We start from the raw sequence: 17,209 nt of genomic DNA, 5'->3' as shown, positions 1-17,209 counted from the left end.
ATGGTGAAATGGGTAATGTTGTAATGATTTGTAATTATTTAATAATTAAAGAGCTCTCATGAATATTCTTGAAACCCCTGTGGAAAAGCCCAATAGTGCACTGATTTCATCAAGCATTCAGATCAAAGCAGAAATTATTTTTATATCACCCTTTTTACAGCGTTCTAAATGCAGTCTACGAGCAAGTCACTTTTTAATTTCTTCTACTGTTTTCTGTTCTATCTATATCATATGAGTTAACATTCTGGGTTTTTTTAAACTGACATCTTGATTTTTACCATATGAAAGAATCACTCATTAATTGTGGCTGAACGACATTCTGAGTGCAGTAAAAGTGGTCAGATTTCATGAGCAGCATAGACTTCCTGTTGCAGGCTAAGGCGGGGTCAAACTGGGTTTGTAACTGCAGATGAATGATAACTTCTTGTTGCAGTTACAGCCATCCCACTTACCCTGGACTGGAAACAAAGACAAATGAAGATGAAAAGGAAAAGTAACAGAACAATTTATAAATGAATTTTTTCACTTCTGACATGAGCTCATTTGGGCTCAGTTCAGTCCCTGGAAAACTAATTCTCCTTCTAATTTGTGTTTACAAAATATATAAATTGCACTAACCAAAAGGTAACATTTTCTCCAACTAATCCAGGAAATATCGGCTCAATCAGGGGGTGGTTGGGGTCCATTGGTAGGGCAAGGCTAAGGAAAGCTCATGATTAAACAAAAATGGAGACTACCTTCCTGTTTCGCCCCAGGAGAAAATGATTCACAGAGCAGGGTTGAGTTATAATAGTGGAGCTCTGTGGGCATATGGGTGTGTGTGTGTGTGTGTGTGTGTGTTTGCATGCATGGGTGTGTTTTGGGGAGAAGTTCTGACCCTGATGAGCAAGGAAAATGTCTTGAAACAAAAAGCATCACTGGAATAACATGTTCAGTTCTGATAGCCACACTTCAAGAAGGATGTTGATAAATTGAAGAGGGTTCAGAGAAGAGCCAAGAGAATAATTAAAGGACTGGAAAACATGCCTTAGAGTGATAACCTAGATTGAGCTCCCTGAGACTAACAAAGAGAAGGTTAAGGGGTGACTTGATCATAATTTATAAGTACCTACATGGGGAACAAAAATTTGATAATGGGCTCTTCAGTCTAGCAGACAAGGATGTAACAAGATCCAGTGGCTGGAAGTTGAAGCTAGACAAATTCAGACTGAAAATGAGACACACATTTTTATTAGTGAGGGTATTAACCATTGGAACAGTTTACCCAGGGTTGTGATGGATTTTCTGTCATTGGAAATTTTTAGATCAAGATTGGATATTTTTCTAAAAGATATTCTGTTGTTCAAACAGGAATTAATTCAGGGAAGTCCTATGGCTGGATGATCACAGTGGTACCTTTTAGCCTCATAATCTATTAATCTAACAGAAACAATTGTTCCTTACCCTCAGTCACTCTGCCTAGTATGAAAGTGTAAGTCATAAATCAATCCCTGTTTTCTTTACCTCTTAAATTTAGAGTCAGGCAGATTCGTACGTTGAAGATATGGTTAAATATTCCGCCAATGGCATTGAAAATCGAGCTCAGAGGCCTCTGGATGAAATTTGGCAGTGATCCATCAGTCCATCTCAGAGAAGTACCCTTCAGAAAAGTAATACAGAAGTTTAATGAGAACTGCAGAGAGGACAGGTATTCTAATACTCTGCTGGGATTGAAAATGAGTGAAGGAGTGTGAGGGGGCTTCCACAGAAATGTGTGCATACCCTTATTGTCTACAGTCACATTATTGGCCTGTGGAGCTGCATGAATAATTCATTTTGAATAATGTATCATATTCACTTCACCTGTTCTTCCATTTGTGAATTGTCCTCAAATAGATTGCAATTTTCCTGAATCTGTTTGTTATTCTGAATCAGTCTATAACTCATTTATGACGAGTTCATTGCAGGTATTTGGTGTTCAATTTCTGAGATGTTTGGAATGGACACTGAGAACACATGGTACATTTCTGGTTCCTGATTGCATGTATATAATTCATAGAATCAAGTTTCTAGTTCAAATAGTAATGATTACGAATATGAGGTTCACTTTCTTTGAATATTCCACTAATTGTAAATTCATCGTATCAACAAAAGCCCCTACCATAAACTCATTTCCTAGAATATTGCTGAGAAGACAGTTCAAGTGAATTCATTACAAAAATCTGAATAAATATATTCACAGAAGCTTTTGATAGTATTAACTCATCTCTACTGAGTTTACATTCTGCCAGGCAGAAATTAAACCTAGAACCCATTATCCACATGCCAGTTTATCCAGCAAAGCCTGAACCCAGGTCATCCTGCAGTTGTGGGCTAGTGTTGGCTGGAATGTGCATGTATATGTGTGTGTGGTGGGGGAGGATGGGGTTCTGAAGAATTTTTTTGTTAAAAATCAAATCTGAAAAAAAAAGTGCTTATAGCAACTGAAAATATTTTGGTTTTCCGCAATTGAAAACCAATTTTTGGGAGGGGGCTCAAAGCTAAAAATATTAAGTTGATATTAATATTAATCACTGAAAATCAATACATTTTCTATGGAAAAATTTTGCTCATCCCTTCTGTGAACCTCTCCTAGCTGGTTATTATTTTCATGCCTTTTCTGAGTACACTTACCTTTTGGTGACTTCCTCCTATCCAGAACTGGGTTGTCCTTTTGTCTGCATAACTGGCGAGGTTCACAAGGAAATCATTCTGAGCTGCATTGGAGATGCTGGTGAGGTGACCTCCCTCTGCTATCCTCTGGCAAACACTCTGCAGGGTAAAAGCAAATTCGACCCAGGGACATAGAGTGGGAAAGAGAGTGAAGGGAGAGTTTGTGAAACAGAAAGGGGAGAGAGAAAAGTGGAAAAAGTTTGGGAATGGGAGTGAAGAGGGAAAGAGAGACAAGAATATAAGAGAAAGTGAAAAGAGAAGGGCAGTGGAGAATGAAATAGAAAGGGGGGAAATAGGACATAAGAGAGAAAGTTGTATAAAGGGAGTAGAGAAAGACATACAAATGGAGCTAGGCTAGGCCAGAGTGGAGAAGTGTGAGAGGAAGCAATAATGATAAAGGGGAAAACAAGAACATTAAGTGTGGAAAGCAGAGAGGGCAGAAAGGGAGAAAAGTAGAGAGAGAAAAGGAAGATGGAGAAAATTGAAAGACCAAAAGAGTTTAAGAAATAGATTTTCTTCTTGTTTCCCCAGCCATCCACCAATCAAGATGGGGTAAAGAGTTCTCTTAACTATGTTCTGCTGAGTGGGATTGTGTGATTTTTGCCTCTGTCTTCAGGTAACAAGATGGTTTCTCTTTCCCATAAGGCAGGAGGCCCCTTTGTCTGCAGTCTGAAATAAAGGCACAGTTTGCTTTGGCCCTAAGGAGCCCTTTGCCAGTTCACCTTGATGATTAAGGCATTTGTTTTGTCATTTAAACTGAACACATTCTCATAGCCATAACCTCAGATCATATAAATCTTTCTCTTTTTACTAAAGAGTTCCGTGGAAAGCAGCACCACTAAGCAAACATTTACACCGAATGCATTTGAGGGAGGTGTCTGCATTTTGAAAATTAGCATATTTTGACAATATTTTGAACTCCATCCTCCCCCCACCCCATCAATATAGCACCGGCCTCATCTGGTATAATTAGAACAGGGAGCAAAGTGAAGTCAGATTATCTTTTAGCAAGCCTCTGAGATTTGGAGGAACATAGACAAGGCAAAAGGAATTTTCTCTTCAGAAGTGTTTTTATGAGGCAGAGAGATAAAAGTTAAGCCTCTTAGGGATGAGTTAGCACATTCAGAGTGGGGGTGGGGCCAACTGCCTCATAAACAGGAAAATCACCTAACCTTCTCTTCAGTTTGGTGTTAGGATTTTAACAAGGAATTAGAAATTCTCTGGCTTGTTCCAGAGTTTAGATGGGAAAATGCCAATGTTCAAAGGCAGTGAATCCTGACCAGTGGAGAGAAATGGGATTAAATGAGAACTGTTTTCAGATTTCAAAAGATCCGAGAGCTGAGTAGGAGTTGGTTCATAGCTACTTGAGCATCTCACATGGCAAAGCTGCATGCTGGTAGCTCACCCACATGTTCAGCCCTGAAATGTGTATCAAGTACCTTCTGCCAGGATTGATACATTTCAGGTAAATCAGAAAGGAAGGAGAAAAGAAACAAAAAAGTAAAAGAAGATAGAACAAGGGGAGAGAGAGAAAATTCTCATTTTGAAGAACCTGGTACCTCAGCATCGGCCCATGTATTTTGCTCCTGGACAAACTTGTAACACTGGCCCATGTTACTGACCCATCCATCCTGACAGGGACCTTGGCAGAACAATTCTGACTCTAGTAAGGAGGAGTCAGCTTGAGCTGGGACTTGAATGTCCTTAGGTGAAGAATGACTGCCCCCAAATATGCTGTCCAAGAACCGGACATCACGACGTTTGACACCTGGGTTCTCGTCACCTATGAGAAATACAAACCGACTCCTAGAGAGAGGTACCGGAAGAACAAAAGTCCATATATCTCTCTGGACAATATGTCTCCCTCTCACCTTGGATGTCTCTTTAAATCTATGTGAACTGAGTTATAACAGTCTATATAAAGTGAAACAAGGATGATTTACTGAATATAATTAGGAGCAAACATTGTACTAGATATTCAGTGGGACAATGCAAATTCAGCAAATGAAGCGCACTCGTCTTAGGAGTCAAGTTCTGATGAGGTCATAAACAATATTAGTTTGCTGCTCTCATTGCAGGATACAATGGATCCACTTCTCTACTTCACAAAACCATGTCAGTGGTTGGTGCAATGCATAGCAGCTTGCTGATTCCTCTCTGGCTGTGCCCCTGGGAGAGACTGCAGGGGGTGCAGCAGGTCAGAACTGAAAGGCACTGGCGGGTATTGTTTGGTTCTCCAGACTCAAACAGCAGTTGGTTCTGCAGATCAGGAGTATGTGTATTAGCAAAGCTTTGTCAGGGAGGACCCAGGACAGGACTAGCAATGTGAATTGCAGGCTGGGGCTGAGATGTATCAACACCTTTAGGAGAGAAGGAGGAATACTAGAACAATACAGGTCTGTCAGGCCAGAATTAAGATTAATTTTGTGAAACTTATTGCAGTCAATTTCTTTCCAACATCCTTCTTAGTAAACAATCAGCACAGTTGGATTCAACTTCCAGATATCATTGATTTATCTCCCAAAACCTCATATGGTAATTTCCTCTACCTTAGAATCTGTTGTATTATCCATTCAAATTTCATCTTGTGGAAGCCCCATTTTCCCCTCTAGAGCTAGATGGGCCTGGCACTAGCCCAGCAACAATATGGGGAGGAAGGTGCACTGAACAATTTCATCCCACCACTCTCCCCTTGGAGCTCCCTGCCAGGATACCTGCACACTCTGGGTCACTTTTAGTATCTGGGGACTCAAGCCATCCCACAGGGGAGAGGGAGGGGGTGAATTATGGTGCTGGACCCTTCCTTCAACCTGCCTTATAACCAGCAGAGATGGCCAGGAGCAGAGAGTGGAGTGTGCTGCACCAATTTCAGGGGCAGTACAGGCATAATGCAGTGGTCGTGCTTCCACTGCACTCTCTGGTCTTCCGTGAGAGATCCCTCCTGGAGCAGTCCTTAGGGTGGTGCAGGCCCACACCACCTCTAATGCAAGGGCAAGTCAACAGCACAATGGACACGCGCACACACACAAACACACACACACACACACTCTCTCTCTTTCTCTCTCTCCCCCCGCCAGCAGCTCCTAGGCCTGTCAGTCTTAAAGCAGCTCATTCTCATTTTATCCCTGCCTCAGTCATACTCGGAAGAGTTGTACTTCTGGGTTGCGGGCAGGGTGTGGATCATTTGGAATTACTGAGGACCTTTTGCAGCTCTTTGCATGTAGAAAGCCTTGCACAAGGGCACATCACGCTAGACCTGGCTCCAACCTTTGCTCACTGTCACTGCATTGCAGAAATATTAAACAATACACCAGATTCATTCTACGTTAAAAACCCCCAAAGCCTCAGACTTTTTACTCTATTAACTTTAAAATAATTCTGTGCTGCTAACAACAAGAAGCAAATGGTGAGGCTGTGTTTCTTTTTTTGCAGCATCAGACAGACATTCTAGATGCATTATACTCACCTTCCAAGCCAGGGAGAACCAGTACGCCTAGAATCAGGAACAAAAATGGAAGGGACTTCATTGCTAGGAGACCTTGCGACACTGTTGCCTGCAATGTGTAAATATCAGGTAGAAGTTGTTCATCCAGGCACCTGACTGCCGGTCAAAGTAAGAAATGGAAGAGATCTGCCAGGGCATCTCCATTGGTGTCAGTGTAACAGAGGAGAGAAACGATGTCTTTACATCATACTCCATAGATGGTAGATGGTTTTATCATGGTTTTATTATCAACATGACTCATTATGTTGTGTAAAATATTCAGAAGTGCCTAGGTGACTTGGGAGCCTAAATGCCATTTTCAGTAGTGACTTAGGGCCAGATTTTCAAAGGTATTTAGGCACCTAATGATGCAAAAGACGCCTAATTGGGATTTTCAAAAGCACCTAAGCTGGTTATGTGCCCAACTCCCATGGAAAGTGTTACCCCTAATCTCACCTAGACTAAGCCTCTCCTTGTAGGCTTGTTCCCACACTGTGTTTCCTATTCCTTTGTCCAATTAAGTTTTAAGTGTCTTCAGGAATGGGGCTTCCACCACTTCCCTTTGGGATTCTAACAGATGCCACTGTCAGAAATGTTGCCCTGTGGTTCAGCCTAAACATTCTCCTTCCTAATTCTCTCCCATTATTCCTAGTTATAACTCTCTGTTCTGAATAAGACTCCTTCCATGGTGTTCACACACTTCAGATAAACAGAGACAATTATGTCCTCCTCCCCGATTCCACCCCACGATTTATTAAGACAAACTGTACATTTTTTGTTCTTTTAATCTTCCTTTCTAAGTCTGTACCTCCAACTCCAAAGAGGGTAGACAGGAGTGAATGAATGAACAGCAATAGCACCCATCAGAGGCAGCTCAGCAACAAGTTGCTGTCCACTCACACAGGAGCTGCCTAGATGACACTTTTATATTCTAGTCTCAATGACATGCTGAACTAATGATGGACTGAATAGGAGGAAAATAGCTGCAGCACTAAAATAACAATGATAGGAGAGGGGAACAACCCAGGGAAAGGAATTTTGTCAGCATAATGAATGAGGATTTCTCCATGGACTCTAGTTAACATTAATGTGAATCACATGGCTAACTCTGATACACAGCAGGCCAAACTCAACCCTAGTGTGACTTGGCTTGGCTAGATGCTGATCCTCATTACATTGGGGTCAAATCTCAGAGTAATTCTATTTAATCCATTGGGGTTACTCTGGATTTACACAAGTATAGTGGAGATTAGAATCAGGTGCAGTGTCTTGAAAACACTCCTCCCCCCCCCCAATGATTAAGAGAAAAAGTAAGAAACGTATAAAGAGGAAGCAGATACATGCATAAGAAAGACAACTGTTGATATGTGTGTATAATATAATAAATAGACAGAGAGACAGAGAACTAGAAACACACAGAATGAGGCATAGTAAAAAAAAAGAGATTGATAAATACCGTATTGCAGATTCTCTCTGTTTTTTCTTCCTCCTTTTCACTTTGGTGTGAAATACAAACTGTGTCCTTGACATATTTATGATGCCAGCTTTGGCAAGGATGGCTACTTCCTTTGGTAAATGAGGCCAGCTCTAATATTTAGCTTGAAATCTTTTTAGATAGTCTCTCTCCCTTAAACAAAGATGGGTGAGGTCCAATTCTGACATCTGTGCTATTTTAAGCACCCATTGCTTGTTTAGCAAAGCCTTTCAGAAACACACCTTAATCTGAAGTGTCCACTGAGAAATGATATGAGAACAAATAAGTTCCCTTCACAACATGGGAAGAGGTAGGGCTGTCCTTCTAGGATGACCCTTATAAAAATAGGCTACAGTACTGGTTCCAAATACAACTGTAACATCTATAATATTTGTGCCCATCATTGTAGAATACTTTGTCTAATGGAGGATGAGGATGAGGTAGGGGAGCAGAGAGAGAGGTGTCTATGTGTGAGTGTGTGTTTTGCAGGGCAGGAGCCTAGAGTTGAGAGAACATGGAAACTATATTTCTTATCCCGTCAGATGAAGACATTCCCTGCAGGACAAGGCTCAGGTCTGTTGATGAGCCAATGGAACAAGTCAGAGCTGAGAACCCCTTCAAGCTCCATTAAACATAGAATCATAGAATGATAGGACTGGAAGGGCCTCAGGAGATCATCAAGTCCAGTCCCCTGCACTCATGGCAGGACTAAGTATTAACATACACAAGCTTCCCCATGACATACCGTTTTCTTAAACCTTGTCGAAACACCCTCATGTACAGTAAATACTTCCTGCATTCATTAAATGCTCTGAATCACACTATGTGATTAGAGCATAAGTTTGAGTTCATGCATTCATTTAAAACCCAAATATTTATTAAAGGAGTTGAAACGAACTCCTTTTCCCCTTTCTTTGTACAAATATAGTCTCATTGCCACCAGGTCCAGGGAGAGTTGTTCCCTAAAGCTAGTCCTGTCTCTTTAAAATTAAAGAGATATAATGATTAGCTGGGGTGTATTCATTAGAGAGACCTCAGGGGATGGATCCTAGTGCCTCCTTAAAGATGGACTGTGGGTGGGACTGGTTCTGTATAGCTCCAAGGTGTGCATCCCAGTGGCAAATTTCCCTTTGTTTTATCTTACAAACAGCATATGAGGGCCTGCCTCTGCTATCCTAACTCACATTGAGAAGTATCTAATCAGGCGAGATACTCACAATGTGAGCAACAATTGCAGAGTCATATCCTTCATCACTAGGCTGCTTCTCCTGCCCTTCCGGGTAATGTGGTATGGGAAAAGGTGTTTGGTGTTTGTTCTGTGGTGAAGGACAGTGTATTAAAGGAGGATTATGTACTAAACCTATAAAATGATGGTAAATAAGTGGTCTGAGTAGTTTACCCACTTCTCATTCTCACCATAATATATTTATAAAAGAATCAGTTTCCGAGTGCATACTGCATGCCGTTTACTATATAGCAAAATGTCTCTCCACTACCACTAGATAAGTACATAGTAATGGTACCAATTCATTTAATCAATGGATCGGACCCCTCCTTACTTGGTTCATGACTAGTCTGTGAACTGATAATGATTTTCTTGAATTTATTCATTACTTGAAATTACTCACTAAATACTTTCTGCAGATAATTCTCAGCCTGTAGATTCTTTGTGAGCAGCTCATTGAGCGTAGTAAGAAATTGTGCTATTTTGATCAGACACATTGTATGCTTCCATTTCCTGCCTGGATGAACATAACTCTGAGAAGGAAGTTACAGACCATGCATTTAAAATTTGCTTTCCATGAATATCCTGCAGTATTCCCTGGAAATTCACAGTTTCTGTGAACATTCCTATCCATACATTCATTTGCTAGAATATTCATCAAAAGTAAACAGAGAAAGTTGCTGCGTGGGACTTTCAATTGACTGAGGAGTACAAGTCCGTTGAAAGTCAATAGGACTTGTGATTCTACCTCACTTAGGTGCATTTGAAAATTCCTCCTGCTAACACAGATGAAGGACATTTGTTGATAAATTTGAAGGTATATTTATAGAACATTTTTGTAGGATTCATCTGGGTCTATTCTCTGTTCTCTCTCCTTGTATCGGGCTGTTTGTTTCTCATAATATGGGCATGCTCCATTTCCCAGCACACCTGCATGGTGGAAAGATTCACTGTGCTATTGGAAGTGCTGGTCTTCAAAACTAAGTCATTCTCCCAGCAACCCCAGCTGTCTGTGCACAAGTGTTTTTACAACCACAAAATGATGACTGAGCAAAAGTTTCATTTAGCTGTTCAGACAACATCCAGATCCCCAGGAGAAGTAGAACGGTCAGACCCATTCCTACACAACAAAGATGGAGTCACTGTAAAAAAATCAGCAGGTTGATGGTCAGAGGTTGCTCAAGGCACTTGGCCAATTTCCCAGAGTTCCTTGTAACGCTCTCTCTCTCCCCCTCTATGTTGCTAGGATATTTGTCAACAGAATGAACGTGACAGTTCCTGGGAGAAACCGAGTTTTGTATTAAGGCTGTCTTGTGTGAAAAAGGGAAGCTGTATTTCCGGGGGTGAGTCAGAGCTGAACAGAATTTGCTTTATGTATGAGGTCTTTCATATTCCAGGTAACTCAACGCACAACACTGTAAACTAAATGCTAGCAACTCCCTAACAGGGTAGACAAACGCAGCAGGTGTTGTGCATTAAGCAGCAGCACACATAGCTGTAGATGTCAGAAGCAGTTCTCCTAAAAGAGAGAGCGGGGGAAATGTTGACCTGGATTAGCCTTTACATGCCTATTGGAAAAGTGCCATGGGATCTTTGACTTCACCATGGGCAGAGGGGGGGTGGGATCACCTTGCTGTAAATAGCCTATGATTTCAGGAAAGATTTAATTGCTATGCTTTCCCCTATGCTTGAAATACCTTCCAAATCCTGCATACCATGTAACCTCCCTTTCCTTCATATTCCTCCTCACAACTCGCCTATTCCCACAGTCTCTCCAACGCTGACTCCTACACCCATGCTGCCCTTCTAACGTAAGTAGGATAATAACATTTAAAAAGTAGGTAGTGCAGTGACCCAAAGTATAAAGGACGCAACCTTATTAGCTTGCCCTGCGTCGTTTCCCCTTCTATTATGTCACACCATATCCAATTTACCACACAATTTTAATAGGCTTACTAACGCTGTATAGCACCTTCCTCACAATTGACTTCCTTGGGACTTTCTGTGGGGTAGGGTGCTACCTAATGTGAATAAGGGTATCAGAATCTGACCCTTAGATTGTAAACTCTTTGGGGCAGGGATTATGTATGTATTCTCTCTGTAAATCACTATATACTTAAATTAATCCCTCGCACCAGCACTCTACAATGGGTGAAGAGGGATAGGAAGGTGTCTCCATTTTAGCTTTATGTAGTGTGAGGTCTGCATGGTTTCCAAAGTCCAGTTTGAAAGGTGACAATTTACAATTCACAGTTATGAGAGCAAAGCATTTGCACAAGGGAAAGGCAGACAGAACTCCGGTTTTTGTTCCTCTCTTCCCCAGGGCAGTACCCACAGTTCATTCCAGGTGGGCACAGTGATCCAGTTCTTCTTTATGCTTCTTTCCAGGGCCTCCAACCAGAGCCTATTCCGTATGGGTCTGGAAATTTAGTTCTGCTTTTGTTCCTCTCTTCTGAGGAGTTGTACTGGATATTTGAAGATCATGAATAATTATTGATATAAAGTTTGTTTTTGTCTCATGTTTTTGAACCTGTCTTTTGAGAGGCTGGGTAAGGATGGGTGAAAATTGGAAGAGAAATCCTGGTCCCCGTCATTCTCCAAAAGTTTTATGCATACAAGTTCCTCCATCTGCTCAGGATACCTACTTACTGAAGGTAACAGACTGATAGCAGGCCTAGTTTAGTGTTCTTTGTATTTCACTCACAGCCTGGGGTCTTAACTCTTTTAGTTAAATGAAACAAAAATGTCCCTTTAGGAGCAGAAGTAACATCCTAGAGGGTGCTATCCATTCTTGTAGCCTAGTTTCTGAGTATATTTAAATGGTAAAGAAGGTTAAATTAAAACTTGTCTGTAAAGGTTTCTTCCTCAGGTTTAATTACTGCTTTATTTAATAAAATCCCCCTGCAATAGAACAATGGACATAAATCCCCTCGTTACCGTTTGAAATCAGTATAGAATCAGATGTAAATTTAGTCCTAACAGTTAAATTGCCATGCACTGCCTTGATCTTACAGGACCTGAAGCGAGGCCAGAAATGCTACCTCTATAGCATCATGAGAGTTTATGACAGCAAACCTCTGAGGGAAATGCTGTCCCATCAGTACATGCTCAATCTCCAGCGCCAGAATTTGCTGGGTAAGTGCCGGCTGGTATTGCTGTGTGCATCAGCAATCTATAGAAATTGGAGACTGGAGGGTAAACCTGGGGTTTGAGTGAATAGGATAAGAAGTTTATGGTGCCATATAATACACCGGACACACAAAATGGAGCCTGGAATAGTTTGTAGGCAGAGGTGAGGAAGCCTTTGGCTGATGCGCTCCGCCTTCCTCAGCAGAGGCCCCTGTGACAAGGAGCAGCAAAACACTCTTGGTTTGATGTTATTTATTCATTCGCAGAGTGCCTATCCCTAGCTCCGGGTGTTATTTTACAGAAACATTGAATGCCTAAAATCAGAAGATAAAAGATATTAAAAATACTATGTCCTCTCCTTCCATCAAGGTGTCCGAGAGCCATTCTCTTCATCCAGCCATCCCATCCCTCATCCCACACTCTTACCAAAGGCCAACAAAAATCAGATGGATCTTTGTGGCATGCCCTGAAGGTCAACAAATTTTGGCTTTGATAGACAATGAATTTGAGTTGAAGACCTTTCATGGAAATTGCCCTACCAGCCACACCCTCTCCGAACCCACACCTTCCAGCCCAAAGAACTGTTAGCTCAACTGCCTGTGCTGACCACAACGGCAGAGATATCTACACAGAAAGGTAGCCCTTGAGGTAGCTGGGTCCCAAACTCTTTAGGACTTTGTAAGGTCAAAATCAATTTATTAAATTCCACTCAGATTACAGGGAGGAGATTATGGTCCGTCTAATTAGAGAGGTCAAAAATGGAATCAAGCAGCAGAAATTTTCTTCTCATGGTTAAGCTAGGACCACTGATGCACAAGTCTCAAATATCATTTCTTCTCTCACCACTGACCACATCAGGGACAATGTCACATCTCCGTGAGACAGCAGCTGCCAGCAAAAGGTTCTGAAGCTCTAATTGTAGTTACAAATATTATCTTCAGACTTCATAGCTCATGCATGGCAAGGAGCACTTCTCATCCCATCAGTTTTAACATACCATGCTGCATGATGTGATGCTGCTGTATCACTTGTTCAGCTAGTTTTTATGTGCAGCTTGATCCTTTCCCAACGCAGGCTCCCCTCTCTGGTGAATTTATTGGTATGCAACATCACTGCCCGTCAAAGATATAGCACTTGTGCATGTATGTGTGTATAATATTTGATTCCTGTCCATTTTCCCTATCCTCTCACTCAGGTCATATTACTGAGCATGAAGTCAGGTTTTACACCTCCTTCCTGGATCAAGCTGAAGAGAGAGACCCAAGGAAGGTCTCAGCTAGAAACAGCACCTCTCTGAAGTCCAGTGTTGGGAGAACTCAGCTGGGATTAACAGCCTGTAGTTCATAGAATGTAAGACCAGAAGACATCACTGTGATCATCTAGTCTGACCTGCCGTATAATACAGGCCATAGAACTCCTCCAAATAATCCCTGTTTGAACTAGAACCTCTCTTTTAGGAAAAGATCCAATGTTGATTTAAAAATTGCCAGTGATGGAAATTCCACTATATCCCATGACAAATTGTTCCAATGGTTAGTGTCAGTGTTAAAAAATTGCGCCTTATTTCCAGCCTGAATTTGTTTAACTTCAACTTCCAGCCGTTGGATCTTGTGATACCTTTGCCTGCTAGACTGAAGAGCCCAGTTTCAATTTTGTGTTTCCCAGGTAGGCACTTACAGGATATGATCACCCCTTAACCTTCTCTTTGTTAAATCAGGTAGGATTAGAAAAGGCAGCGTGGACATACTGAGATCCCAGTGGAAAGATGTCTGATAACTGCCTGTCCTTCACTAACCTTTTCTGTCAGAGTCAAACTCTGACATTAATTGGTATCAACTATCCCTCACTTAAACTTAATCTCCATCTTTCCCACCAATCTGTAGGAATTCACAGTGACTGAGTCCAGGCAGGTAGACTTTATGGGGACTGGAGGGAATGGCAGTTAGTCCATCTTTCTGTGTTTAAAGCACTGGCTGTATTTCAACGTTAAAACGTTTGCGATGAAGACTGGCACTTTTGAGCTGTGTGGAGGTGGGGATGGCTGTGTTGGCTGCCTTGAAGAGTGGAGAGGTATGTGACAAGAGCAGGCTGAGAGCGGGCTGGATGGCAGACAGCATAAAGCAGCATCCATCTGGCTGTGGTACTGATTTAGGCTGGGATTTTCAATGGAGACTAAGGTAGTTAGATGTCCAAAGGCAAAAGAATTTCAGTGTAAATTGGATGCTGAACTTCCTTTGAAATCCCAGCCTTAAACATGAAATGAAGAATGTCAATGTGTAAACAAAATTAAAACTGTTCCACCATATGAACTTTCTGCTGGACAAAATGGAGGCAGCTAATCTTTTTAAAGTCTGGGAAGCAACTTGCATGACCCTGGATCCAATCTTTTGTCTGTCTCCTCCCTTTAGGAACAAGACCCGGGTCCACTAGCTCCCATTTCACTTCCTTCACTGTATTGCATATCTGCTTTGAGTTGATCTGCACCCACCTCCAAGTGACACAGTGATGGATATTGCATACGCCAGATATTGTATTCCTGCATTCTATGAAGGGATTTCCCATCACATCTATGTCTGAAAGAACTGGGCCTCTTCTCCCCGGTACAGTTAGATTCCAAACCTACCTCCCGTAGCCCTAAGGAGGGCAACAGTGAGATCATCCTGAACCATGCCCCCTTTAACAACCAGAAGATAGGAATCCAAACCAACCTCTCTTGCCTTTAACTCTTGAGAAAGAAGGAGGATGGAGAAAATTCAAAAGAATGCAGTAGGATTAAGAATTAGGAGATGCTACAAAAAATACTAACTTTGGTTGGGGCTAATTGGCACCCCAGCTGACAGTCCGTGCATAGAGGGCAGGGATAATACAGGCATGGAGCAGAAGTGGTTTGTTCAGGCCAGGGCTGAAGCACATTTGTGGTGAAGTGGGAGGAAGCTGGCACTGCTGCTGCCACTGCTGAATGTGGTCTGTAATTGGTCTGTAATTAGAGGACATCACTCTTCAAGGCTGTCAATCCAGACCCTTTTCTGAGCACCAAATTCACTTCAATAGAACCAGCTGAATTTTTTCTATCAAAACTGTCTTTCGATGGAAAGTGGATTTTTGACTAAATGAGAGCTAAACTGGGTTTTCAGTGGAAAATTTTGACTTGGAAGACGTAGTCCAGCCAGGCAGGCTGGCCTATATGGGAGAGTGGGGGCATGAGGCACCCAAAGTACAACTCCCATGAGTAGGGTGACCAGATGTCCTGATTTTATAGGGACAGTCCCAATATTCAGGGCTTTGTCTTATATAGTCACCTATTACCTCCTACCCCATGTCTCAGTTTTTCACACTTGCTATCTGGTCACCCTATGCACTGTGGCAGCATAGGAGGACACTGCCCTGTAACTAAACATTGTAGCAAAAGGGTTCAGTTTTGATTTTCCTGATGGAAACTTTCAATTTTGGTTGAAAATATCTGATTTGCAGGTTTTTGATGAAAAGTCGCAATTTTCCACAGGGGGAAACGCCCCCCAGCATTTTCTGAGCAGCTCTTCACTTAATCAGGCTAATTATGCAGCAATTAAAGGCCTTATTGTTAGGCTAACAATAAATCTAATTACATTCAACTTTATTGGGATGAGTAATAGCAAAGGGGGATCCTGATCAGCAGCACTCCATCTGACCCAATGAGAGCACAGGCTGCTGAAGACCTTGCAGGATGAGGTCCCTTGGATTGCTGGCAGTTTTCTGATTTTGCCTCAATTTTCTAGCCTTGGAGAGAACCACAAAGGCACGAAGTCCTAGTGACATCTGCGTCTATACAATCATAATGAATTGCTAAATGCACCAGAGTTGATGTAAATAAATCATTGTATCAGGCTCATTTAGCCTGGTGCCTATCGTCAATTAACTTGTAATACAATCCCAGCACTGAAAATCCCTTTTTCCTTTACAATTAGATTTATCCCTAATTATAACTGGAAGACATCCTGACAGCTTTGAAATACTGAGTTGTACTAAAGCTCACAGCAATATTTATTCATTTATTTAGATTTTAAAACACCCATCTGCAAAGATCTAGATGGCTCAATGATTAATTAGACTTATAGTGACAACCCAGCAATATTAAAAGCTTATATATTGGTAACACATTAACTCAGCCAACTAGTAAATTATAGCAGCGCAAAAGCTCCTTTCACCTTATGTCTTATGGCAACATACCTTCAACCTTCCCCCAAAACTCCATCAAGGAAATGGTGAACCAGTGGAAACCAGTCCCTACATAATGACAGAAGAAGCAGGCCTTGAGTGACGGAGAACTTTTCTTCCTGAAGGTACCTCTTGAAGGACACAGCAACTGTTTAAGAGATCACAGCAAGGTGCTCAGATACTATAGTGATGAGTGCAGTATAAAAACATAAATTGTATAGAATATGTAAAGTTTACATGACACTTCAGGGGAGTGATGAAGATTGGAGAAGGAAACTGGGGAGGTACATTGTAGTTGTACACAAGATGGAATATGGCACTGGGACTAAGACATTTTGTAGGTTAACCTTTTTAATATCTTTTAGAGTAAGGTGTCTAAAATACCATTCCTTTTGCAATGCTGTTCACTGTGCAATATTCTGCTATCCTATATACACATTCACATTTTTCTAGGACACTTAGGAGACTTTAATTTTTTACTGCTGAGCTCATTCACAAAATGTTTTCTCTGTAAGGCTCTTTGATATAAAATATATCTCACATATTATTTTTGACCCCCTCCCTCCCTGAGAGAGCCATTTTAGAGAGGAAACAATGTTTTGCCTCTGGTGATCAGAGGTTAACAACAGATGGACTACAATCCTATTCTGCACCAGCCTGGAATCCAACCCGGCTCTACATATGATTTCCTCCAAGGGTTTTGCTTTAGAAAACTACTATTTTTTTAGCTAGCAAAGGGAGATTCACATTGTGGTAACAATCAAGAGTTCCCTCTGTTCTCTTCCCTGGATAATGTTTTATTGCTGAAAATATAACATATCCTATATTATGGATCAATTTCCAAAAACATGCTTTCTCACTGTAATGAGAATATATAAAAGACAAAACAAACCATAAACATTAGTGGTATCTCAAGATGAAATTTTGTTAAACATGGCATATTGTTTTTGCAATATATTTTACTACACCATTACAACATATTATTCAATATAGCGCTGCTATCCATTACTGT

At 41.4% G+C, this 17,209-nt stretch overlaps 2 protein-coding genes across 5 annotated transcripts; one reads left to right on the top strand and one right to left on the bottom strand.

The window, feature by feature from the left end:
* Window positions 1-375: 375 nt before the first annotated feature.
* On the bottom strand, window positions 376-7,637 carry LOC141982128 (snaclec bitiscetin subunit beta-like). Its single transcript, XM_074943898.1, has 6 exons — window positions 7,632-7,637; window positions 6,158-6,245; window positions 4,251-4,474; window positions 2,653-2,790; window positions 1,504-1,639; window positions 376-458 (listed from the first exon to the last, which is right to left on the bottom strand). The coding sequence occupies exons 2-6, from the start codon at window positions 6,216-6,218 to the stop codon at window positions 376-378; spliced, it is 642 nt and encodes a 213-aa protein (XP_074799999.1). The 5' UTR covers window positions 6,219-6,245; window positions 7,632-7,637.
* A 2,495-nt stretch (window positions 7,638-10,132) lies between these two features.
* FAM216B (family with sequence similarity 216 member B) lies at window positions 10,133-16,967 on the top strand. 4 transcript variants are annotated; one of them, XM_074943873.1, is made up of 4 exons: window positions 10,133-10,217; window positions 11,263-11,528; window positions 11,889-12,009; window positions 13,199-16,967. In XM_074943873.1, exons 2-4 carry the CDS (start codon window positions 11,430-11,432, stop codon window positions 13,348-13,350), a joined length of 372 nt encoding a protein of 123 aa, XP_074799974.1. In that variant the 5' UTR covers window positions 10,133-10,217; window positions 11,263-11,429; the 3' UTR covers window positions 13,351-16,967. The 4 variants fall into 4 exon arrangements, with proteins under 4 accessions (XP_074799974.1, XP_074799983.1, XP_074799964.1 ...); XM_074943882.1 differs by having other exon boundaries at window positions 10,159-10,217; window positions 11,417-11,528; XM_074943863.1 differs by having other exon boundaries at window positions 10,183-10,271; window positions 11,419-11,528.
* Window positions 16,968-17,209: the final 242 nt, after the last annotated feature.

This window comes from Natator depressus, chromosome 1 (genome assembly GCF_965152275.1).
Source record: "Natator depressus isolate rNatDep1 chromosome 1, rNatDep2.hap1, whole genome shotgun sequence".
Taxonomy (NCBI): Eukaryota; Metazoa; Chordata; order Testudines; family Cheloniidae; genus Natator; species Natator depressus.
This window is presented reverse-complemented; position numbering and strand designations above follow the sequence as displayed.